The sequence below is a fragment of the Salmo salar genome, chromosome ssa21, assembly GCF_905237065.1.
Source record: "Salmo salar chromosome ssa21, Ssal_v3.1, whole genome shotgun sequence".
Lineage (NCBI taxonomy): Eukaryota > Metazoa > Chordata > Actinopteri > Salmoniformes > Salmonidae > Salmo > Salmo salar.
Window position 1 is genome coordinate 5942282 of NC_059462.1, and position 26996 is coordinate 5969277.

General features: G+C 41.4%; 1 protein-coding gene across 26 annotated transcripts in view; it reads right to left on the minus strand.

Moving 5' to 3' along the window:
* The window catches only part of LOC106581656 (leucine-rich repeat flightless-interacting protein 2), a 90360-nt gene that overhangs the window by 15742 nt on the left and 47622 nt on the right, over positions 1-26996 (minus strand). For 3 of the 26 annotated variants that reach the window (XM_014163855.2, XM_014163840.2, XM_014163846.2), the window contains exons 3-21: positions 20939-20956; positions 20594-20662; positions 19472-19516; positions 17817-17867; positions 17480-17515; positions 12294-12374; positions 12162-12203; positions 11786-11851; positions 9735-9809; positions 8936-8998; positions 8237-8314; positions 5537-5638; positions 4543-4695; positions 4278-4349; positions 3248-3418; positions 1119-1211; positions 817-909; positions 435-527; positions 141-288 (exon numbers count right to left, since the gene is read on the minus strand). In XM_014163855.2, coding sequence (XP_014019330.1) covers positions 141-288; positions 435-527; positions 817-909; positions 1119-1211; positions 3248-3418; positions 4278-4349; positions 4543-4695; positions 5537-5638; positions 8237-8314; positions 8936-8998; positions 9735-9809; positions 11786-11851; positions 12162-12203; positions 12294-12374; positions 17480-17515; positions 17817-17867; positions 19472-19516; positions 20594-20662; positions 20939-20956 — 1549 coding nt within the window. Of the gene's footprint in view, positions 1-140; positions 289-434; positions 528-816; positions 910-1118; positions 1212-3247; positions 3419-4277; positions 4350-4542; positions 4696-5536; positions 5639-8236; positions 8315-8935; positions 8999-9734; positions 9810-11785; positions 11852-12161; positions 12204-12293; positions 12375-17479; positions 17516-17816; positions 17868-19471; positions 19517-19807; positions 20522-20593; positions 20663-20938; positions 20957-26996 lie in introns of those variants that run through there. The other 23 variants (XM_045704386.1, XM_045704376.1, XM_014163845.2 and 20 more) reach the window with 21 other exon arrangements.

Consider the following 26996-nt stretch of genomic DNA (forward strand, 5'->3'; position numbering starts at 1 on the left):
CAGGTTAAGTCTACAGGGTTGCATTAGATCAGGTGTGGGCATGATTTAAGCTTACAAGTTAGCTATTATTTGGCAAAGCTATGAAGTAAGCAGGAGATGATTACAACACGTAGCGATCTTTGTCCAGTAATGGTGCTTACCAAGCATGCTGTTCCCCCCTTCCATGGGCGACATCTGGGAGTTCTGAGCCAATTGAGAAGCTGGATCTCCACTGGCTGACCCTTCAGTTCCCAACTCCAGCGTTTCCCCATTGGCAGTCAGGTCAGGTCTGAGGACAATTCCTTGTTTCTGGGCAGGACATGAACACAAACTGATGAGAGGCTTAAGAGTCTCACAACAGTACATTATAGCTGCATAACTACAATAGAGAAACCCTGTTTAAGGGGCCACTGTTGCATATTCAGAGGTCCGACTCCCTTGAGATGACTAAGTACCTTCAGAATGTCTTTCAGCTGGACCACCTCATCCCTGAGCTCATCCCGCTCATTTCGGATGGCATCCGAATACTCCTTTTGCCGCTCTAAGGCCTGAGCAGTTCCCCCAGTGGGGGAGGTGGAAGCGCAGGTGAAGAACAAAGAAAGATATGGGTGAAGTGAAAGTGAGCATAGAGAAAGTGAAGGAACAGTATACAGTATCAAGCATTCATGCACTTAGGCAGAGAAGTTGATGCTAGCTAAGTAAATAAGTGTATTTTAACACCACAACGCAGGTGAACACAACACAATTATGTATGGGGGTTACCATTTGCATCCACCAAATGCTATCAAATTGAACATGTACTAACAAAACTAATGGATTAGAGTTCACAGGGCATACCCCAATCTTTTTATCCTTCCACTCCACGGTTTCCTGCAGGTCAGAGATTTCCCTAACAAAGCCGTCCTGCTTGAGACGCATCTGACGGATCTCCTGGACAGCGGAAATGCAGGAAGATGTGATGGAATAAATAGGAGAAAATGAAGTGTGTGTGAAAGCAGTGAGAACAATAGACGATCAGCATGGAGGTGAGGAGACAGGGAAGTTCAGAAATAAGAAAACTGAAAGGTGACAGGTAAAGTCATTTTGGCTGTCCTGACAAGCTTTGTTGTTTAATTTTGAGGATGCCTTGGAGGACTCACTGTTAGTAACGCCTCGCTCTGTTTTAGCGTTTCCTTCATCTCGTTGAACTGGAACTGCAGCACGCCGTGGGCATGTTTCTCACGCTCAAAGTCCTGAGAGAAATGAAAGAGGAGATGTTTTAATGGATTTGCAATAGATGCAGTGATCATTGTGGCCCAAAACAGCTGCCTTATTATCCAGGAAGTTGCCATAGCTACATTAGTTGTGGATGAAGTCTGTTTCAGTCTGTAAACTGATTCTTGATCAAAGTGTGTTGTACATCTATTTTTTTAAACATTAATACAGTTTCACATGTATAAAATCGTACATATAATTTACGTACAATGCATTTGTAAAGTATTCAGACCCCTTCACTTTTTCTACATTTAGTTGCGTTACAGCCTTATTCTAAAATTGCTTAAATATATTTTTTATCAATCTAAAAACAATACTCCATAATGACAAAGCAAAAACTTTAGACATTTTTGCAAATCTACTACAAATAAAAAAACAGATACTTTATTTACATAAGTATTCAGACCCTTTGCTATGAGACTGAAATTGAGCTCAGGTCCATCCTGTTTCCATTGATCATCCTTGAGATGTTTCTATAACTTGATTGGATTCCACCTGTGGTAAATTTAATTAATTGGACATTAGTTGGAAAGACACAGCCCTATCCATATAAAATGTCCCACAGCTGATGGTGCATGTCAGAGCCAAATCCAAGCCAGGTCGAAGGAATTGTCCGTAGAGATCCGAGACAGGATTTTGTAGTGGCACAGATCTGGGGAAGGTTACCAAAAAAATTCCTGCAGCATTGAAGGTCCCCAAGAACACAGCAGCATCCATCATTTTTAAACGGAAGACGTTTGGAACCAGCAAGACTCTTCCTAGAGCTGGCCCCTCTAGGAAGGGAGAAGGGCCTTGGTCAGGGAGGTGACCAAGAACCCGATGATCACTCTGACAGAGTTCCAGAGTTCTCTGTGGAGATGGGAGAACCTTCCAGAAGGACAAACACCTCTGCAGCACTCCACAGATCATGCCTTTATGGTAGAGCGGCCAGATGGAAACCACTCCTCAGTAAAAAGGCACATGACAGCCCCCTTGGAGATGGCCAAAAGGCACTTAAAGGACTCTCAGACCACGAGAAACAAGATTATCTGGTCTGATGAAACCAAGATTAAACTCTTTGGCCTGAATGCCAAGCGTCACGTCTGGAGGAAACCTGGCACCATCCCTATGGTGAAGAATGGTGGTGGCAGCATCATGCTGTGGGGATGTTTTTCAGTGGCAGGGACTGGGAGACTAGTCAGGATAGAGGGAAAGATCAACAGAGCAAAGTACAGAGAGATCCTTTAAGAAAACCAGCTCCAGAGCGCTCAGGTTCAACAGGACACCGACCCTAAGCACACAGCCAAGACAACGCAGGAGTGGCTTCGGGACAAGTCTCCGAATGTCCTTGGGTGGCCCAGCCAGAGCCCGGATTTGAACCTGATCAAACATCTCTGGAGAGACCTGAAAATAGCTGGTAAGCGACACTCCACATCCAACCTGACAGAGCTTGAGTGGATCTGCAGAGAATGGGAGAAGCTTCCCAAATACAGGTGTGCCAAGCTTGTAGCGTCATACACAAGAAGACTCAAGGCTGTAATCACTGCCATAGGAGCTTCAACAAAAGTACTGAGTAAACAAGGGTCTGAAAACGTATGTAAATGTGATATCAGTTTTTTGTTTTTAATATATATGCAAAGATTTCATAAAACCTGTTTTTGCTTTGTCATTATGGGGTATTGTGTGTAGATTGTCGAGGGGAAAAAAACGATTTAATCCATTTTAGAATATGGCTGAAACGTAAGAAAATTTGGAAAAAGTGAAGTGGTCTGAATACTTTCCGAATGCACTGTATATACATACAGTTCATGTTTATAATCATCCAGTATTGCATTACTATAGGCAACTATAGTTTCCAAAAGGTACCATCTGGCTAATGTCAATCCAAGTTTCCACCTAATATCGCCCTCCTCAATACACCTTTCTCTTTCGATCCTAACTTTTCCCCTCATCTTACTGTAATTGTATATTTCTCTTGATCTGGCCCTATCCCTTCTCTCTCTCCCTCCCTCCCTCCCTCGGTTGTATCCCATACCTTGCTCTTCCCTTCGTACTCGCGGCGTGACTCGGACAGCAGCTCCTCCAGCTCCATGAGTGAGTCCTTCAGCGTGTCCACCTGGTACATCAGGTTGTTCTTCTCGTTGTCCAGCTGGGCGTTGGACACCATGGCCTTGCGGTACTTCTCCTCCACCTCCACTAAGGTATCCTATAGGAAGAGATGCCCATTGGTGTATGCACATGGGAACACAGACAGACAGACTGAAAGACACACAGACCCCAACACAGACACACCAATATCCAAGGGGGTATTGTTACCGCTGCCACTTCCATTTTCTATACTCCATTCTGACGGTTTCAACTAGGAGGAACGATCAGAAACATGATCGAAAATGGAGGGCATGGATAGAATTCAATGGACATAATTCGTATTCAGAGGGAAATTATGTAATGATGTTAGGACAAAGCAACAGTTGCCTACTGCATGCCTGTGGGGTGATTGAATCTGACATCAGGACAGCTTAACTTGACTGCTTTGAAAGGAAGCTGAAAAATGCATAGGAAAAGGCAAGCAAGCCATGTAGTCTGAAAATAAAACTATAAAGTTAGCACTTCCCGAAAGTTATAATTCTGTCAATTATCATGCCGATCTGGGCTTTCAACATCACTAGTCTGAAATCATAGGTACTTATCACCTTAGTAAACGATTAGAGGAGTCCAAGATTCTGGCAACCATTTAATATCAAGGTAGGAGTCTAAACATAAATCTGTAGTTGATAGTAAGTAAAAGGATAGGTAAGGAAATAATTCTAAAACATTCATTAAATATTAGTCAGGAGGACTAATCATTGCTTAATAGGAGTCTCAGGTACTTTAACACTGACGACTAAAACTACCATTGGTTAATTCTAAGGAAGTTCAAAATGATTATCGGTTAATAGTGGGGTAGTCTAAAGTTTAGACTCTAAACCCATCAATGGTCAACTCAAAAGCTAGGGAAGACTAAAATCATATGAATATTAACAGGGCCTCAGGCTGGGTTGCGTTGGGTCAGTCCAGTAATGTACCTTGACTTCTTTGAGGCTCTGCATGTACTTTGACTCCACATCTTGGATCTGATCCTTCAGCTCATGAATCTCCTGGGGTGAAGAGTGTGGCAGGGTTGAGGAGAGACAGAAGCATGCTGCGACAGGGTTCGATAGGTGAAGTGACAAGCACAATGATAGGTAGAGAATGACTTGCAGAGCAGTGTGTGCTGTACAGTGATGGGCTCTTAAAGAGTGGAATTGATGGAAGATGGTTCTAGGACACCCATGTTTTTGTAACCTTTACCTTGATCTCTCGTATGGAGGTTTCTGTGTCGCCAGTGATTGACGTTTCACCACTTTCTCTCCGGGAGGAAGACCCACCCAGCGAGGCGAGGGTGGCTGCCGATAGGGTGGAAGCGGCTCGAGATCCCTTTTCCAGGTAATCTCTGTCCTCCACCTGGGAACAACGGGCAGAAAGGGGTAACATTGTGACTTATGACATTATGACTTTAGGGCCTAGAGAAGGGTCCGGTAGGCCACGGATTCACACTCAATGTCCTCATCACATCTTTACCTTACTCCACTTTGTCCAATCACATTATCCCTAACAAGCTGTGGGGGGGAAGTCAGTAATCTTTCCATCCAATCATAAACCATGAGCAGTTTAAATGCTGTTATAACACACCAGTTACTGGGTAAGTTAATTTAAAAAATGTACAGCTGTCTTAACTTCAATGCCGTGCAATGTTCATTGTTATGATCCATCACATACTGCAACATGTTACATATGGCCATACATCTCTACAGAGTATTCCGCATGCCTTGTGTGGGAAGTGAACAATATGAGTATCAATCAGCATCAATGCTGGTTACAGGAATTCCTACATTCTAAAATAGTTAATGGTACTTCTAGTCCACGACACAGGCCATACTGTTGTTAGTCCCATTCTACAAAGACTCTTGGTCTATCTATAAGAAACCATCCACCTGCATGCTATAGATTAGCAATTCATATTTTTTATTCACTAGTACCCCTGTTGATGACATCTCTTCAGTTCTAAAAACACTTTCTAAGGTCTCCTCTCACCCATCTTCCAGGTGTGACAATGACAATGACCATACAGTAGGAGTTGACAGCACAATCCAGGCTACCACTTCACACAGCAAGTCAGACAGTAATTAGTCTCTTTAGGTCTACCCCCCCACTCCACACAGAAGAAGCCAGTCTTTATATGTAAGTTGAGACCACACTGACATGCCCTGGCATGACTCTGGGCGGGCAGTGCTGCCCCACTCACGTCTGATAAATTGGGGATGGTCATGTGATCCAGGTCTCTGGGCAGGCCACTGCTGGTGGCCGCGCTGCGCAGGAAACTGGCCACAGAGTTGCAGTCATCATCCTAGTTTGCCCACCAGGGGGCGCAATAGGACAAAGTATATTCAGGTTGGGCACTGTCTGAATCCCTCTCACACACTGCCTTTTTCCAACCAAAACACATCTATGAATGAAAACACACAATCATGGCCAAATGGAGAATCTGTGTTAAACGGAACAAGGATCGGGCTACAGCTGTATAGAGTAATGAGCATACTAAACAGGGCATACAGTAGCCCACAAGTTAATTCATTCCTTAAAGTTTGATAATTTGTTAAGGTAGGATGACCCAGCATACCAGATGTCAACTAGTCTTCATATTCTTGCCCCTGGTTAATAAAATATCTGCCCAGAGTTGACAATTAAAACCAGAGGCATTTCTGGGCAACCTCTCAACACAAATATATGAGGTACAGCAAGAAATTGTACTGGGTCTCAGATATCACCTTGTCTCAGATATCACCTGTTACAACAATCTCAGTCTGAAAGATGCCAGTCTCAGATATCACCTGTTACAACAATCTCAGTCTGAAAGATGCCAGTTATGTATTTATTAGGGATGACACAATTACTGTATAACCACGTAACCGATAGTTTTGGAATATAAAATAACCGTCATAACAGTTTAAATTGTATATATACCATTTTTTGGGGGTGGAACGAACAGCTGACTGAAGACGGGATGGCCGGTTATTCGAGTGGTTGAGTCCGTTTCTGCGGTAATATGGACTCTTATCAATGTAATGAAACTCGGTTGCGCCTTTCTGAAATGAGCAAGGTGTTGTAGCAAACATTCTACATTCCACAGTAACGTAGAATGTTAATTCAAATGATGTTAACGAATGTGGCTCTGTAATGTCAGTTGAGTTGAATAACACATTGATAGGTACTCCTCCTGCTTTTGCTCCTTGCTTTACTCTTATGGGTACACCTGAAATTGCCGCCAGTCCACACATTATGCCATTATTGACTTGAACGTGGACCCCTGTTCTATTAATTCTATTTCTATGGCAGCACATGCCGTCAGGAACGGAGGAAGAAATATATTTTCGTGTGTTACTATTCGAACGGTTATTAAGGTGACTGCAGTCATTTGGCTTGCCAGTAACCGTCATCCTAAATTCCATGACCTTCACAGCCCTAGTACTTATCTAAAGTTATGTATATGTATTTCTATCCTGGTTGTCTAACAAAACACAAAACCCAAAAGGCACAGGGCAAATCCAAGATATATTTTGGCATGACGCAGCATCATGCTGTGCCAATCATCACTAACAACCATAAACTAAAGACCTTTGAGATGGTGGATATTGTGACCGATTGCCTCAAATCGGCTACTGTTTCCATTCCAATTCTCTATCAACCGCTTATGAACAGTGGACTGAATCAGCAAATCAGGAGCCAATTGTCAACGTTATAGTATAATTGTATTGCAATGGACAAATACTTTAGTGGATAAACATTTTAAAATGACATAGAAAACAATGCCTAAACCACTAACATGTTCACAAGTCTTACAGTGCATTTGGAAATTATTCAGACGCCTTTATTTTATCAAAATTTTGTTACGTTACAGCCTTATTTTTAAATGGATGAAATAAAGAGAGATCCTTGATGAAAACCGTCTCCAGAGCGCTCAGGACCTCAGACTGGGGCGGAGGTTTTACCTTCCAACAGGACAACGACCCTAAGCACACAGCTAAGACAACGCAGGAGTGGCTTCGGGACAAGTCTGAATTTCCTTGAGTGGCCCGGCCAGAGGCCAGACCTGAACCCGATCAAACATCTCTGGAGAGACCTAAAAATAGCTGTGCAGCGACGCTCCCCATCCAACCTGACAGAGCTTGAGAGGATCTGCAGAGAGGAATGGGAGAAACTCCCCAAATACAGGTGTGCCAAGCTTGTAGCGTCATACCCAAGAAGGCTGTAATTGCTGCCCAAGGTGCTTCAACAAAGTACTGAGTAAAGGGTTTGAATACTTATGTAAATGTGAAATTTCAGTTTTGATTTTTAATACATTTGCTAAAATGTCAACTGTTTTTGCTTTGTCATTATGGGGTATTGTGTGTAGATTGATGAAGATTAAAAACATTTTTAAAATCAATTTTAGAATAAGTCTAACGTAACAAAATGTGGAAAAAGTCAAGGGGTCTGAATACTTTCCGAATGCACTGTATATCACCATACATAAAATTCACCTGAAAAAAACTACCTTTGAAGGTTTACTTTAAAGGTAGACTCAGCGATATTTGACAGACACAGAAAGTGAACAGCATAGTGTATCAATTTTTGCGACAACTAAGAACGTTGAAGCGCAAAACTCAACTTCTCTGCTGTTTTGGTGCCCTGGCTACCACGCTCTACACAGCGTGAAGCAAAACCGTGCACATGGGCAGATACTGTGTGTAACTGCGTGAGAGCGAAATGTTGCATCTCTCGCTCATCTCAAAACCTCCATCGTTGCTGCTGGCAACGTCATTTCGCTAAGTCTACCTTTAAATCTTAAGACAATATAACTAATCCAGTGTAAAAGAATACTCGGTTTGTGATTAAATGCTTGCGAGAGGGTCGTGCCACTTTAATGCTCCATGGCTGGACAGTGTGACTGAGAAGGGGAGCTCACCACTGGGCTGGCACGGGCTGAGCTGGCCCTGGAGGACGCCCTGGAACCGCTGCCGCGATAACTATTGTACTCTGAATGCTGGGGAGGGCACATACACCATCATCAGTGTGCACACACACAAGAACACACACATGCACGTCTGCAGTACCCACTCACATACGCACACCAGGCGACAAGTAGAGAAATCCTAAGCCAACAGAGCTATTCAGTGCATTAACGTTCACAGGGAACTGAACCCACGACCTGCAAGCACCATGCTCAAACCAACTGAGCAGCTGCACCAAAGTTAATGTGTGTCATAACAACAGCACAAACACAGCTAAACACTCTGGAAACTAAAACTCATGACGGAAAAACATAACACATCATGCCAAAAGCTAATAAAATAACCATGAACAGAACATTTGTCATATACATTCCAGTTACTCACAGACATGCCCTACATACACATATAAGCCTAATATAAAAACACTCGCATTGCAATTAGTGAAGCAATTTCCTCAAGTATCTCAATTATAGGCCCGGACGATAATATTCCTATCAATCTTTCGGTTGAGTACTCAAACGGAAAGGTTAGTGACCGCATGTCATCTATTAGATGCAGAGGGGATATAAGATGTTACAAGTAAGGGAATGTCACGTGTTTAGGACACTTGGGTTTACTGCCACACACACAAACACAAGCATTGGGAGTCTTACACGAGAGCTGGAGCCGGTCACCCGTCGAGACCCACTGTACAGACTGTCCTCATATAAAGAGCCCTGCAGGGGTGGGATCGGACGTCACACACACACAAACAGGATTGCAATAACATAATATTCGCAGCAGTGCTCTCGGAGACATGCTTGCTAATCTACACGACACAGTGACATAATCATAGCTTCTTCAGTGCACAGTAACTTCTCCAGTAAAATCCAAAACACCCAAAAGTAAATTGTTGCTCCTATAAGTGTGATCAGAACTTCTTGATAATTACAGAATGGCTCCTAAAGCCACTGGTTACACTATGAAACTAAAAAGTACTTGAGTGCTTACTTTAAAGATGATCTTGTGCTAAAAACAGTGTCTTTCAGGTGACAACAGGCAGAGCAACGCGTGTGTTACAGGTAGCATATGAAGTATCATAATGGGTGGGGTCAAAGATCACACTGATGAATGGCATCACAAACCCTGTGATGGCGCCGGTAGGAGATCTGGCTGAGTAGCCCGGATGACTAAATGGAGTGTGGGTAAGACTTGTCACAACATGTATTCACACTGTAGTCAGTGCCTGGGTAACAACAATGGTAAGACCATGTGATCTAGCCTGGTCCAAGATCTGTATGTGCCGCCTTGCCAACTACTACGGTAATTGTCACGGCCAACATGTTGGCAAGACTGCAAAAACTGATCTGGGAGCAGTTCTGGGAGTGCACAGCTCAGGAGAGGTAATATTGCCTTGATATAGGATTTGAGGTATATGTGTTTGGGTGTGTGCACGCGCATGCGTGAACAGACCTCGTAGGAAGAAAGCCGTTGCCTAGAAGAGGACAGACCATTGTTGCTGTTAAGGTCAGAGGAAGCATAGGTTGCCTAAGACGAGGGAAAGAGGGAGAGGGATTGAAAGAGAAACAACACAGCAAGAGAGAGGAAACGGAAATGACTAAGAAACCTCAGTTGAAATGTGTTTAGATGTAAAGGCAAATGGCCAATGACAATACCATTCAGAGGAACTCCACACAACACTACAGAATGTACACGGAGTATACAAAACATTAGGAAAAACCCTCTTGCACCTAGTTATACCCTCTTTTGCCCTCAGAACAGCCCCAATTCGCCAGGGCATGGATTATATAAGGTGTTGAAAGCTTTCGAACAGGGATGCTGGCCCATGTTGACTCCAATGCTTCCCAAAGGTGTGTCAAGTTGTCTGGATGTCCTTTGGGTGGTGGACCATTCTTAATACACATGGGAAACTGTTGAACGTGAAAAACCCAGCAGCTTTGCAGTTCTTAACACACAAGCTGGTGCGCCTGGCACCTACTACCATACCACTGATGGGTTCTGACTTCTAAACTTGAAATATTGTTAATTATCAGGTATCCTATGAAAATGAGAATGGCCACAGTCTGATTTCAATACCAAAAGTTAATGGTTATCTGTAGAAGGAATGTATATGGTGGGGTCAATTAATGTTGGATATGAGCCAGGGGCTTGGAATGTACTGAGTAAAGGAAAGGCAATCACATGGTTGCGGTCACTGATAAGGGTGGAGAGCTGTGGATTAGTGAGGAATGGGGGCTGAGGTCAGGTCAGATTAAGGGAGAAGGAACAATTTATTACCCACATCACTTAACTTCCTGCCTAGCAATAAATATGTAATGTTTAGAGGGAAGGAGGAGTTCACCTAAATTGGAGTATGTGTATTTGTGCTGGTGGGAACATATATTTTTCAGCTGTCTGACCCTTTGGGTGAATAAACTTGTTTGAGCTTTTATAGATGTCCGTCTGTTTTTTACCCTGTTATTTAGAACCTAGCACCCCGTTCAAAGACACAAATCTTTTGTCTTGCTCATTCACCCTTCTGAATGGCACACTTACAAAATCCATGTCTCAACTGTCAAGGCTTAAACATCCTTATTTAACCTGTCTCCTCCCCTTCATCTACACTGATTGAAGAGGATTTCACTAGTGACATCAATAAGGGATCAAAGCTTTCACCTGGATTCACCTGGTCAGTCTGTTGTGGAAAGAGCAGGTGTTCATAATGTTAAGTACACTCAGTGTATATCATGAATTCAAGGGGTGTCTTTGTCCATGACCATTATTTTTGCAGCCATCATTTAATTCACACAAATGTACAGTGTCGTTCCAAAGTATCAATGGTGATAAAATAAAATAAAAAATAACATGCTGACTCAAACACACTTCTGACATAAATACATTTGGCATAGATGCTGAACAAGAGAACATATCTCCATTTAAAGCTAAAGGCGGGTACTCTAAAGAGAGTGTTACAGCAAAACAAGTAAAGAACAAAAAAACAGGTGAACTGGAAGAAAAAAACAACACACTCGGTGAGAGGTGTCAGACTTGCAGATATCACTTGAGTCAATGGTTAGTGGACAAGCCATGCGGAGAAAGCGAGACGAGTGAGTATAAAGTAAGATATACAGAGTACCAGTCAAAAGTATGTACCTACTCATTCAAGGGTTTTTCTTTATTTTGATTATTTTCTACATTGTAGAATAATCCCAAGAGTGTGCAAAGCTGTCATCAAGGCAAAAGGTGGCTACTTTTAAGAATTTCAAATATATTTTGATTTGTTTAACACTTTTTTGTTTACTACATGATTCCATGTGTGTTATTTCATATGTTTGATGTCTTCACTATTATTCTACAATGTAGAAAATAGTAAAAATAAAGAAAAACCCTTGAATGAGTAGGTCCAAACTTTTGACTGGTACAGTACATATCCCTCAACACATTTGGGGTCAGAAGCGGGGTCCAGCATTCAGTAGTTAACACCAAAGTGTTAATGCACACTCAGTCAGTCACACAACACCCACCGGCTGCAGGTCCAGTCTGGAGGAGCGAGAGACCTTGCTAATGCTCTCATCACTGAGTCTGGAGCTCTGAGAGTGGGTGAGAGTGGGTGAGGAGGAGAGAGAGAGATAACCCCCAAAGGTCAAGAATGACCTTTGTCAATATAAACAGTGAACTGATGGAATAAGGAATACAGAAACTAACAGTACTGAATTCTGTGGTATGAAAACCCCAGTATCCTGAAATTCCCTCAATGCGTACGTACTAACACACACACATTTCGTCTGCAATCATTTAACTGAAGTCAACTTTAAACCTGTCCACTTGAACCAATTGGCATCCATCCATTCACCCTGCTGGACACTAGCCAGGTACTACAGGTTAAAAGGCACTACTAACCCGACTGGATATAGCACTGTACTCATTGTCATAGCCGTTGCTCTGTAAGGAACAGAAGACATGCAAATGAGCAACAAAACGGCAATAATTTTTCAATTTGGGCTATTCTTAAAGGTCACAGTCTTTACATACGTCACGATCTTTGTGTTTGTCTTTGTGTTTCTTCTTTTTCTTGGACTTCTTGTCCTTCTCCTGTGAAAGGGACGAGGAGCCCTGGGAGAGGAGGATTGAGGAGGCGGGTAAAGGTGTGTGTCAGGATGCCTTTCCCGCCCAATGGGAAAAGCCATCATGGAAACGGTATACGTGGAGCCACACCCACTAAATACTGACATGTCAAATTAATGTCACAGAATAAAATACAACACGTGCAAGGCAGGAAGACACCTTGCATTTGCCTCAGTGTCTAGGTTTCCATCCAAATGGCAACAGATTTTTATGTGGATATTCTAAAATCCACAAAAACAAAATATGCACATTTTCCCACAAGTGGTGAGTTTCCACCAAACTGACTTGTTGCAGATAAAAATCAGTGCGTGATTTACTTTTTCGCTTCAGTTTTTATGTAGTGAATACAATTCAACTCGACCAATAGTTTTGTCACAAAAACTGTTGCGTTAAATAGCAAAATGTGCCTACTCTGATCTTGGCACGTGCTCTCTAGCCAACAGCTCGCAGATCCAGTGGGGGTAGGGAAGTCTACATGAGATTAGTATGGATAAGAGCGAGAATATTTGTATTTGTCAAACGGCAGTCAAGCATCGATCCATCATGTCACCAGAATAAGACCCTCGATATTTATTGGAAAGGAGCATCTAGATCACCGTGCACTTTCACCACCCTGTGAAGTTCATCATAATTCATTTAATCTGTAGCCTGCATTAGTTTCCAGAGTCGTAGTGGGAGGACTATACACTATGTGACTTCATTGCCATTTCTCACATAATACATTTTCAGGATACAAAAAGATCGCACCATGTTGAGCGAACAAATGATCTGTCAGCATTTATAAAAACTTCCTGTTTCCATCACAGTTGCCATGATAATTTTTTATTCAGTATCACTTTACTCGCATAAAAACTGTGGATGGATTCCCATCACCACCAAACTGATAAAGACATTAGCCACAGGTTACTTTCTAGTTTGGGTAAAACATGCAAACCATTGCAGCAGCCAAGAAAACCCCAAACTCACAACTAGGTCTAGACCCATCCCTTTTTCGGTTTTAAAAACTTGCGTCTGTCTCCCTTTAAGGACTTATTTCTCATTTAACTACAATTCTTTAACACTACAGTATTTTCCATGATTACTCACCATAAAACATTTCTCTATGAGAACTCAGACAACAGTGCCTAAAATAGTTCTGAGTCTGTGTCTAAGTCCCAAATGGCACCCGATTCGCTATATAGTGCACTACTTTTGACCAGATCCCTATGGGCCCTGGTCAAAAGTAGTCACTATAAAAGGAATAGGGTGCCATTTATGATGCAACTTGTGTTTGTTTTGGAACAGACAGTTGGCAGTCAGGCTAGCCAGCTCTATAACAGTCGATTTACTCCATCGCACTAGCCAGGGACAAACCTAGTAGTCCACTGAAGAAATGAACCATTCTAACACCCAAGATGAAGCTATAATGTAACCAAACAAGCTAATTATGGTTTGATTAAATAAACATGTAAGACAAGTGCTTGTTTAGGGTTATTAAGCATTGAAGCACATGCCTCAGAGGGGCAATCATTAGTGGTTCAGATGGTAAATGGTATTAAACTGGGTAGTTCGAGCCCTGAATGCTGATTGACTGACAGCCGTGGTATATCAGACCGTATACCACGGGTTTGACAAAAGTTATTTTTACTGCTCTAATTACATTGGTAACCAGTTTATAATAGCATTAAGGTACCTTGGGGGTTTGTGGTATATGGCCAATATACCACATCCCTCAGGCCTCATTGTTAAATATAACATTCAACTCAACTTTAGGACACAAACGTCAATTAGTCAGGCTTTGTGTCATCAGACAGTCATGTCAACTTTCTCCAGAGTACACACAATGTCTGAAAACACCCTACAATAAGTCGTCCATGCTAATGTTTTTGACAAACACAGACACACAAACCCAAGACTGGATAAAGTGGTTGCTCCACTAAAAGGTTTGCGATTATGCTGCGGGATTTCGAGGTAATTTGTGGTTTAGTACGGTACCCTGCGTCACCATTTCATTGCTCCAGACCAGCACAAAGGGGGGTTAGAGCACTGATTATGCTTTTGGGTCCTACTGTGTCTCTGACAATAAATGGGCGACATAAACCTAAATAGAAACTGATAATTGTGCACGACTTTAGTATTACTTACTAAAACTGTTACACTAAGGTTTTTATTATGATTATTTTGCTCTTACTGTAGGCCACTCCCGGCCGGTCACATTGTACAGTGCCTGAGTGGTACAAAGGTCTAAGACACTACATAGCAGTGCAAGCTGTGTTGCTACAGATGCTGGTTCAATACCCGTGCCAGCCTCGGGTATTGACCTGTAGGTTTTTGGTTTCTCCCCCTCTACAAACATAAATAAATTATAAATAACCAACTGGCTTTATTTATAAATTAGTAACAATGTCTCACCCAATGTTCAAGAATCCTTTTTCCCCCTCACTCATTTTACGTTATTTGAAAACCAAATAGTCTCCAAAATATTTAAGGGGCATTGCACTAATAATGGTGCTGACTAGGGAAACATTCCCGCTGTTCTGTTGTGGCAGTCTGCACGTTCAAAATAAAACAATGTAACTAATAATGGCATCTTTAAGCTTTCATTAATAAAATAATGATAAAAATACTCTTTCAAAATGCCGATGTTTATTTAGTTATGGATCCATAATGAATGACCATGGGAATAAATATCACTGAATTACAGAAATATCCTTTATTTGTAATTATTGGCGGAGAGTCACGTCATATTTTTCGATATACTCTAGGCCTATCAAAGATGAAATGAGTATTACTAGTGTTGCGTAATTTGCTGTTAAAAGTGGTGTAGGTCTTATTTAAAGAGCATTTTGAAGTTAGAAGCAAAAGCATACAACTATTATAGCACCGTTTCGCACTGCTCTGAGACAAGCATGGGGACTGGTCTTGATAAATCAATTAGATTTTTATCTTCACTTAATCTCCATTTGGGTATTGGTTAGACTACAATTATACAATTAGGGTGCAGAAATGTTATGCTCTTAGTGTAACCTTTATTTAACTAGGCAAGTCAGTTAACCTCTTGGCGTTCCCCTAGGATAGGGGGCTCTAAAGCGATTTTTGAAAGAAATTCGTGCCCATTTTAAACGGCCTCCTACTGAAACTCAGAAGCTAGGATATGCATATAATTAATACTTGTGGATAGAAAACACCCTAAAGTTTCTAAAAGTGTTTGAATGGTGTCTGTGAGTATAACAGAACTCATATGGCAGTCAAAACCCCGAGACCGATCGTAACAGGATGTGGAATTCTGAATTGTGGACTCAACTTCACATCTTTGCCTATTAATCACACCGTGAGCTATGGTTCATTGAGGACTTCCTATTGCTTCCACTAGATGTCCCCAGTCTTTACAAAGTGGTTTGAGTCTCCTACTGTTAAAACTGAATGAATGAGACGCTGTTGAAATTGGTCACATGAGGAGGGCCATCACCATTATGACGCCGGCGGCCCTGTCTACCCTCCCCTTTCGAAACGTTTTGAAACACAATGCAATCGTCCCCCTCGAATCTTATTGGCTCTCTTGTTGAAACAGGCCCTGAAGATTTATATGTTATACAACGTTTGACATGTTTGAACGAACCTAAATGGAAAAAAAATGCTTTTTCTCGAAATAGCTGTCCGTGGCCGACGGAAGTTTTGGAGCAGCCTTCAGACACGCTAACAAGAACAAGCTCTTGGAACATAAAGGAGTAATTTTTTCGAACAAAAATACATTTGTTGTGGACCTGGGATTCCTGGAAGTGCTTTCTGATGAAGACAACCAAAGGTAAGGGATTATTGACAATAGTATACAAGACTAGATGTGATATGTGATTGTTCCAAGATGGCGCAGACCTGTTTTTACTAGGTAATTTTCTGAGTATCGCATCCCCTTTTATCGCAAAGTGTGATTACCCAGTAAAGTTATTTTTAAATCTGGTATTACAGGTGCTTTCAAGAGATATTCATCTATAAATCTTAGAATGACAATATTACATTTTAAAAATGTTTTCGAATAGTAATTTAGTAAATTGTAGCTCTCTTTCATCGGATGCATTTGAGGGAAAATAGTTAGTCAACGTTACGCGCCGATGTAAAATGCTGTTTTTATATATAAATATGAACTTTATCGAACAAAAGAATGCATGTATTGTGTAACATGATGTCCTAGGTGTGTCATCTGATGAAGATTGACAAAGGTTAGTGCTGCATTTAGCTGTTTTTTGGTTATTTGTGATGCATGTGGTTGGTCGGAAAATGGCTATGTGGCTACTTTTACGATATACTCCTCTAACATAATGTAATGTTTTGCTTTTGCTGTAAAGCCTTTTTGAAATCTGACAACGTGGTTCGATTCAGGAGAGGTGTATCTATAAAACGATATAATTTGAAAAAAAAAAATAAATAATAATTACATTTTGTTATGCTAATGGCGATATGATTTTTCGCTGGATGTCCGTCGGCCGCACAGGGGTTAAGAACAGCCTACTCCTTCCTCCCCGTCAGGGAATTGAACCCCGGTCTCCCGCGTGCCTGCATTCTCTAGTACAGCCACTATTGAAGGCTATCAAATGCTTCTCAAAGATGCCTTCTGGTGGTCAAACTAGCATTAATGGTACCAGTGGTTCACGCTCAAATAACGTGCCATATAATTCTGAAAGACCATGCAAGCTGCACCGCAGTATGCTGCATCTTTAAAGGACGAACCACTGTAGGTTAACAATGCATTGCAATCTTCCCAACACACATTAAACCACAATTAGTAACTATCACATCTGCAGTTAATCAAACTGATGAGTTAACAATGTAAATAATGAACCAACATCTACCCAACAATTTGTAAGCTTTCCTGTGAAACTATTTTGCTGTCGCTAAGGGACAAAATTACATGGTTGGTGTCTGATCCTGGTATGCTTGATTTTCTCCTAAGAGGACTGTCATGTTTTGGTAATCCATCGTTGCCTTGTTCTGAATAGAGTTTAAATGGTAAACTAACAACTACATGGTGTTACTAAAAACTGACATAAAGACCATTATGGGATGCAGTAGGGTTAGATGATCACTCCAGGTTAATCTCACAGCAGGTTAAGTCTTACCCCTCTTCCGTAGGCCCCTATTGCATCAAGATCCGACTGCCCAAAGATAGAAGAGCATCGTCACCAAGGGTTTAAGCACCAAGTGATGGTTGTACTGGTTACCCCCTTCTGAGCAGCTATGGAAACACTCATGCTTACCTCTTTATGAAAGTTGGTAGAAATTGCCCTAACCACTGGTTTTACTGTCCCTAATGGTTACAGTTAGGATTTGTAACTGGAAAATCTGATCGAAGATCTGTGTTTAGGGGCAACTTCTACCTCAAGCCTCTTTACCGATAGTCAGAAATTCTGCAATTAGATTGAAAACAAAAGATGGCAGCGTTAGAGTGATACTGACCCTCACACTGCCTCGGCTGCCCACAGACATCCGCTCATCATCGTCTGAGATCTGTGTGGGAAACAAAAAAATTAAGTAGATGTTCTTCGATTGTCCAGCACAACATCTGTACTTGGGGGAAAAAAATATTTAATATTTAATATGTGGTTTAACAGTCAAATTAAGAAAGAAAATTCCAATTCATTTTTTGATACACAATTTACTCCATGAATTGAAATGTAATTTCACCCCAACCCTGATGTTTAACATGGTTCACTGAAACACCGCAGAAATGAATCTCCCCCTCGGTCTGTAAATGACTTGACTGTGACCTCTTTCTCTGTGCTCCCCAGACTGGCTGTACAAACCAGATTATATGCCCGAGAGGACAGCTCAATGGCCCAGGGAAGTGGAGTCAGAGTGGGCCATACTGAATGACAGTGTGTGAAATTATTGGCACCCTTAGCAAAAATTATAAATAATTACTATACTGAGCTATATTGTATGCTCAAAAAGATGGGAAATTATCCTATTTTATAATAATACAATTGCTCACGGAAAGAGATGTTTAAAGAGATTCTCCGGTACTTTCGTATACTTTTTAGCCAGTAGTTCTGAAAGTAGCGCTCACGAGCCAAAAGTGGTCCCCGAAAACTGCGTACCCACATCATATGTGCAGATATGTGCACCACGTCATTGCTCTTTATTTCGCTATGCTATGGGTATATGATGTGCCTCTTGCTAGATGTCACTCAAAAATAACCTTGTAAAATATGGTGGTGGATATTTGATGTTGTGGCTATTTTGCTTCCACTGGTCCTGGGGCCCTTGTTAAGGTCAATGGCATCATGAACATTACCCAGTACAAGGACATTTTAGGCACAAACCCGATTTCCTCTGGCAGAAGGCTGAAACTTGGTGCAAGTGGATCTTCCCGCAAGACAATAACCCCAAACACATCCATAAATAAATTGTTAATTGGCCATAAAATCAACAATTTGTAATGGCCATCTCAGTCTCCAGACCAGAAACCCATTGAAAACCTGTTTGAAGTGAAGAGAGCAGTCCATAAGCACAGACAAAGGATATCAAGGATCTGGAAGGATTCTGTATGTAGGAATGGTCCCAATGTGTTCTCCAACTCATAAAACATTTTAGAAAAAGGCTCAGTGCCGTTATCCTCCCAAGGTAAGGTATTGAAAACAGGGGTGTCAATAATTTTAACCCTCATCTGTTAGAGAAAAACAGTACTACTTGTTAAACATTTTTTTCTCTGAGCAATTGTATAAGTATAAAATTATTTCCCCAGTATAACTCAGTATTTGAATTATTTATTTTATACAGTCATTTTTGTGCATCTTTATCAAGGGTGTCAATAATTTCAGACCTCACTGTTTATCCCAACAAGCATACTACATGATATAAGGCAAAAAATTGCCGATCAACCCATACTAAATAGTATCCTAGTATGGATTGGATATTGGAGTGTATTGACTGATAGGAGACAAATATCATCGTCACTTGAACAAAAGCATGCTGACATTGTGACTCTCCAGCACCTGAGTTCCCAAGGTATCAAGTCACAGTTCAAAGAAATGAAAGCTGCTTTTGTCAGATGATGGAGACAGGAAGGTGCAAAGAGAGATGGTGGATGATAGGGGGAGAGGAATACACACCGAAGTATGTCTTTGTGTGGGGCGTGAGTACCTCTCACTGTCCTCCTGGAGGAATGAAAAAGGAAAATAGGACACAGGTAGAGGTCAAGGTTCAAATGACAAGGGAAGGATGAAACACTTAGGACAATGTCAACATTGATGTTCATATAGGCACGTCAGAGGGGTTTCAGCAAGCACCCAAACAAACAGACAAACTCAAACTCGCACACTTACGTGCAAAAACTCACACAGCATTATTCCAAAGGAGGACTTCTAGCATGTATGCACACTTTTTCCAATTCAACTGTGGCTATTAAACTGAGGAGAATTGAAAGTGAAGGGTAATTGCCTGCTAACCTTTGAAAGTGAACAATTCTCAATGGTCAAGTGCACTGCATTCATTCCCTAAGCAGCCATGCCTCCAGTTCATCACATCACTGTGGCCATGGATACTGATCCTGTCACCCAACCACTCAAGCAGACATGGTTACACAGACAGACAGACAGGACAGAGATTAGTTCCTGTCCTGCAACTGTAGCTTTCATCACACGTTGTGGTTGGTTACTTGTTATCGTTTTCCAATATCTTCACATAATTCAGCATTTGTCTTTTAAAAACACAATATGACAGGAGAGACCTATGTCACACAGTGTCCAGTCTGGTGGATCTGAACCATCCAGGAAAACTGCAAGAATAAGACCGTCGCTTGGCAGTCAAGGGGATCATCAAAACACAGGCAGTCTACACGACAAGGGATAGGACATGCAGATCCAAACCCATTCAACATGCACATCAATTCTGTGGATTATCATTAGATGTGCGGCCTTATAAATCAACAATCCGCTCTAGAACTTTTAGGCTAAAGGTATATTGCACACAAAAGCCTCTCAAAAAAATATGAAAAGCAAATGCCATATAGGTTTAAGAGGAAAGCCCTTTTTTTAATCTCAGCTATTCCCCATGGCTAAGAACATTCACAACATACCGCTGGCTCTCTAGCATTATTAACAGCTTTGAATATTGAAAGAGAGTGATAGTGAATTACTTTCATGCATTATTCAAAACAAGCTATTATTCCACAACTGATAGTGCAGCTAATTCATTAACAACGCTTAGTTTGTCATTCTTGTTATTGACTGTACCATCCATTGCTCGATGTGTCCCCATTCGCTGTCTACTTTGTCTGATTTGTTGTCCAAGCCGTAATATTTCTGAGGAAAGAGCGTGAGAGGAGAGGAAGGAAGCGTGGAAACTCACAGCTCATCGAACAATCATTATTATCTAGCTATATGTACTATGTAGTCTAAACCATGGTGATTTTATATTGGCATAGACATTTTTGTAACAAATAACTAACACATTTATACCGGGATGCATGTCTAAATTGAAGAAAGAAAAAAACGTCAGTAGTAAAAAATAATTTTACAAGATGATAATGAAAGTATAAAAACAGTACAGAAAATGTGGGGGGTGGGAAAGAATCCTACCTTCTGAACCTGATAGATCTATAAATTAACACCACAGGAGGAGCAGCCAGGGCAATGGAGGAGAGGAACCAGGAATCAGGGACAGAAAGGGAAAGAATAAAAGAAAAAAGAGTGACATTGGGGAACAGAGAGAGATAAAACATGATAGACCACCACAAGGAGGGCGAGAGAGAATGTAAAGCTGTATACGGTATGTATTTAAAGCTACATAGAAAGCGAGAGAACAGTACAATAATTAGGGTGGTGTCCACACAGAGGCAAGTTATTGCTTATGACAGGGACTTGGCTGTGGAATGTGGCATGGACATAGCGTGGCAGGCCAACAGTAACCGACCCCAGGAACGTCTCAAGAGTTCACATGATGGTCTCGGGAGGGACCATGTGATTGGAGTCACCAGGGTAAGCAGGATTCTTTCCGACCGTGGCTCCTTAAGGTTAGTGACAGCGTGTTGGCATCTCAACAGTAGCATGACCCGTGTCACCTGGCACACGAGGCAATCAGCCAAAATACTGTACACTTTTCTCAAGTCAAGTCATGTTTTGACAAGATCCAAAACATGGCCTGTTTCTTTCTAGGTGGGGATGTTCCTCAGCGACAGTGTCAACACATTCTATGATTCACCAATATTGCCTTATTTTAAATCTCAGTTACCTTTGAAGAGATCCTAAAAAACGACATGCATTTCAGTCAGTGCTGCTGTACAAATAGGTAGCAGACAAAACCCCAGTAACTAGACTTTCATAGCCAGATTTCCTAAAGAACGAAAGGGTATACTACGACACTAGCTAGATCTACAGTGGTTCCGCCTTTAAAAGTTGCGTCATACTGCAGCACACCTTGCGGGCTGCTGCAGCATTCCGTGGCACGTTATTCAATTGTCAGCCATTTTTTAACATTAATGTGCTAGTTTGATCACCAGAGGGCAACTTTGAGAAGCATTTGATAGTCTCCCATATTGGCTTTACTAGAGAATTTAAAACCTTGGTACATGGGATTGATTTTACGAAATTTGGCATAATTTATTTGATTAATACTATGGTGTTTCTATTCCGAGAAAAACGAAAAATGAAACCCTCAGGGTTTCCATCAGGATGGAATGGAAAATATTGCGCTGTACAACGTGACAGTCAGGAGTAGGCTAGAGGAGAGGATTAGAGGATTCTAAATTAAATATCTAACGGGCATGACATTTCCACACCCTAATTGTAGCGTAACCAACACTCACTTCGCCTATGGTAGGCCTACAGTATATCTAAAAAAATATATGTTTTTCAATGACGTGACTCTCCGCCAATAATTACATTTAGGGGATTGGAGGATTCTAAATTAATATCTAAGGGGCATTTTCCATTAGGATCTGTGAGAATATCTAAGGGTCTTTTTTATCTAATTCTAAATTAATTAATAATAATAGCTTTCTTTAAAAACTAACGATATTTTGGAGATTTTGTTTTCATTTAACCTAGAGTGAGCGAAAAAAAGGCAATTCTTGAACATGGCGTGAGACATTCTCACTAATTTATAAATAAAGCCAGTTTGTTATTTAGATGTATTTATTTCTGGAGAAACCTAACTTGATTATTTAGCAGACATCACCTGCTTATATTCAGTCAACACATATCTTAAGAACATCATGGAAAATAATTGAACATTTTCGTTTCTCCATGCTTGTCTCAGAGCAGCGCGAAATGGTGCTGAAATAGATGTCCACAGCATTTTGAAGATAAGCATTTTGAAGATAAGCCACCTGCATTTGTTTATTAGGCTACTGTGCAGTCTGACAAGTAAACATAGCCTACAATACATACTGTGGTAAACATGGGAAAGTGCCTAATTCCTTACATAAGGATGAGCAGACCATGTCTTGGTGACCTCAAGCACCTTCAATAATGGCTGTACTAGAGAATGCGGGCACCCCGGGAGACCGGGTTCAATTCCCTGAAGGGGAGTAAGGAGTAGGCTGTCCTTGTAAATAAGAATTTGTTCTTAACTGACTTGCCTAGTTAAATAAAGGTTACACTAAGAGCATTACATTTATTTTTGTTCTTAACTGATTCCATGTGTTATTTCATAGTTGCGATGTCTTCACTATTATTCTACAATGTAGAAACTAGTAAAAATAAAGAAAAATCCTGGAATGAGTGGGTGTGTCCAAACTTTTGATTGGTACTTGCTTAATTAATTGGAATAATATTATGGTGTTTCTATTACAAGATAAACGAAAAACGCTTCTTGGTTTCTGTTAGAACGGAATGGAAAATACGGCGCTGCACAACGTTACGGTCAGTAGTACAGTACTGGGCTATTTAGCGAAAGAATCCCCATGTTCTGCGGGCAGGCCAGGGCATGCGGGAGACCGGGGTTCAATTCCCCGACAGGGAGGGAGGAGTAGGCTGTCCTTGTAAATAAGATTTTGTTCTTAACTGACTTGCCTAGTTAAATAAAGGTTACACTAAGAGCATTTACATTTCTTCACCCTCATTTTCTAATTCTAGTCTAACCAATACCCAAATGGAGATTCAGTGAAAATAAAAATCGATTGATTTATCAAGACCAGTCCCCATGCTTGTCTCAGAGCAGCACGAAACGGTGTTAAAATAGTTGTAGGCTATTGCTTCAAATCCTATTGCTTCTAACTTCAATATGCTGTTTAAATAAATAAGACCTAGCACATTACTGAAGACTAGTTCAAACTCAGGCTTCATCCATGTTACGAAGGTGGATATTGATCCCGCACTCGTCACTAACTCAATCCAAGCGAGTAACTGTGTGCAAGAACAGTAATCCTGCAAATTCAGGCTATGAGAAAAAAGCTATTAGACGGGCCGTCTTCATTACGTGTATTATTAATGCCGTCTTTCTGCTTATCAATTACCCCCCCCCCCGCCCCCACTATTGATAAAATAATTGTATTAAGTCATACGAAGGTTTTACTGCACGTGAAGTTTTAAATGCATCCTGACATTACATAATTTGTAGTGTGACAGGTCTTTCATTATTACTATATTTAACATAAAAGATCATCAACTATTCTCCAGATGAAGGGATGATAATGCAGTCTTTGTGAGAGGGAGGAAATCTAATTTAATTGCTCAACTCACGGCCCAGAGACTTCTTTCAGGATAAAGTGGAGTTAACAGGTTAGAGCTGAAGTATTCGTTGCCATAGAAATTGGCCTGGCTAGAAGGTGAGCCACCTTTATGTCAACGGTTATACCAAGTTGAACTCAGAACTGACCAAAGTTAGGTCCTCAAACCCGCTATGTAGTAAACCCCTCTAAACATCTTAAGCATTGGGATATTTATAGTTTATACATAGACAAAAACAGTTTTCACTCAGAACGGCACTAGCCGTCTTCATTAGCAGGTACATGCAGTTAAAAAAAATATTCTAATAGACCTGAATTGGGGAAACTACAGCGTTAAATGATCCAAAACAGACCCCAAAGACAAAGCTGGAAACCAAACCTTCCCACAACACTATGAGATGCATTCACTTCATACAAGCTTAGAAATGTATTTATCATGAAATGCATTAGTTATTGCACTCACCAAGCGAAGTTTGATGAACTCCCTGAGTGGTTCCTTAAAGTATATGATCTGGTCTCGGTGGAGGTCCACTTGAGCAAACAAGATAACTCTTTCCGATTTTGTTGAACAACATGTTTCAATGTTTTATATGCTGTACCTTTGAGCTCAGTCTAGAAGCTGTGGTCGCTGAACCAAAATCGCTCTACGAACTATGTGAAAAATGTGCCACCTCTTCTATACTGTCCCCCAATCCCCAGCCAACAATGCTTTTTCTGGTTTTAAAGACACCCCAGTTTCACTGGCCTGTCAGTGGGCCACTAATCCACATTTAACAGCACTCTCTCGCTTTCAGCCCTGCAGTACATGCTTTGGCTGGTGTGCGATTCTCAGTTCTACAGATCCATCATCAGTTGGGCTGACCCTTTCATCCACTGTTACTCTTCATTCATTATCTAGAAGTGCTGTTCAGACGACGCCCTACCACTTCTTGACCCCACAAGTCCATCAGTCTCAATTAATGCTTTTTCTGCCTGACGTCTATGTCCGTGCTTGCTCCATTGGTCTGGCCAAAAGATCTTGCCCCAACCTTGACAAACTCCCCTCACGGCAGATTTACTGACCCTTTGTTAAGGTTAATGCCTGAGACCTGTTGGAAAAGCACTTATTGTTAGAGTTAACCTTTGTGTCAGCGTTTCTCTTTCGAAGTTGGTCACCTTCAAGGACCTGAGAGCTGAACAAATGCGTTTGCCATTTAATCTCCAAAATATCATGCAGGAACATGCGTACTTACAGTACCATACACATATGTCCCATTGCCACAGGTATGCCAAACAAACAAAGGTGATACTGGAACCTCTTCTTCCAAGCTTTGACAGCTGAGCTCTCTTAGACCTCAGAGCAAAAGATACCTAGCTTCTACCAACAAAGGAAACGTGACAAGCTTTTCGGCTCAGCGTCTGAGGCACATTGGAGTCAGCATTCTGGAAAAGTTGTTCTGAGAACCAGCGTGCTTAAAGTGCCTCACAGCAACATGTCAATCAAGAATACAGATTTTTCTGCCGATTTCATTACAGAAATTGTTTGGGATTTAAGAAGATTTCAAAGCTGAGATTGCAAAGGAAGGTAAAACTTCATATCCAGGTCCGACCAAAGTATTTGATAAATGGTCAAGAACGAAAAGCATCACTATTCATTTTTCAAGTGTAAATAAACACGTAAACAAATTACCTTGCCTCGTTCAGTGCAAGACCATTCATCAGATGAGATAGTTACACAATCAGCTTAGGTACTGTACCTCTCGCTTCCCGTCCGAACTAGCTTCAAACATACCGGCTCACCTTTCTATTTGGAGGGGTCCCCGGACGCCCTTTAAGGGCAGCCCGAAACCCCCTCCCCGCCAACCACCGCCCGGCCGTCCTGCTGCGGTCACGGTGCAAACTTAGGGTGTTCCATACAGATGTCGCCAATGACGATGGCCTGCCATGCAGACGGGATCAAGGAGGTTAAAAGTTCCCAGTCCAGAGACTCAGACGACGCTACAAACACAACCTGATGATTTAGGTTAGCACTACTGTAGACATACAGCTAGCAATCCACTCTTCTGGCTTGAGTGCTTCTACAATTGAAGAGGATATCTCCTAAAGTTATCATCCGGACAGTAGTGGAAAGCATAGTAGTGTTGTCCAGACATAACATCGTTGGAGCAGCAAAACAAACCACTGTTAGTCAACAAGAGGCTTCACTAAGGAGGACAGCCCGTTAAGCTACTTTGGGACTTGGGTTGAGGGTTTAAGCTACACACACACATACACATTCACACACAAACACACATACCAAACACACCTCCTGACCAGACTAATCTGAACACTGACTGTTAATCCGGTGAGTATGACAGGAGGGGGTGTGCCTGCTCATGCATGTCTACCATAACACAGGGATGGTGCACTGTTTGCTCAACCACATGTTTTAAATGTGTGAGCATATGGCATTCGTCTCTCATTGCTGGCAAATTTCACATCTAAAATGGGACAAATGCTAAATATAATGAGAAACTCACATCATAGTACACTAAACAAGTAAAGTACTATCACAGTGATCATTCTGTACGTTAAGGCAAGAACATATGGTTTCTTAGAGCAGGGTAGAGTAAGAGTGTTGGAGTAAGAGTGAGCAGTGACTGTAAAGCTTTCTGTAGGATTATTGTGGTCTAAGAATAGTGACCCAAGAAAGGTGAGGCTCCCTTAGGTAGGGATCAGAGGTGCTAAACCACAGCAAGACACAATCACCATGTAACACATCAGAACACACACAAGTAAAAATCTAGAGATTAGAGCCTCTATCGGCAGAGTCAAGCCAAATGGTGATTTAATGAACCTAAAAGGTTCTTGAGTCTGCAGAACCAAGAGGGAGGCAAAGCTAGCAGGGAGCATGTAGCATAATGCAATGCTTTAGTCCCTCTCAGGTAATACATCACTCTGATTTACATAACTTTAATGAACTGAAAACTACCCAATATTTTCTAATAGGA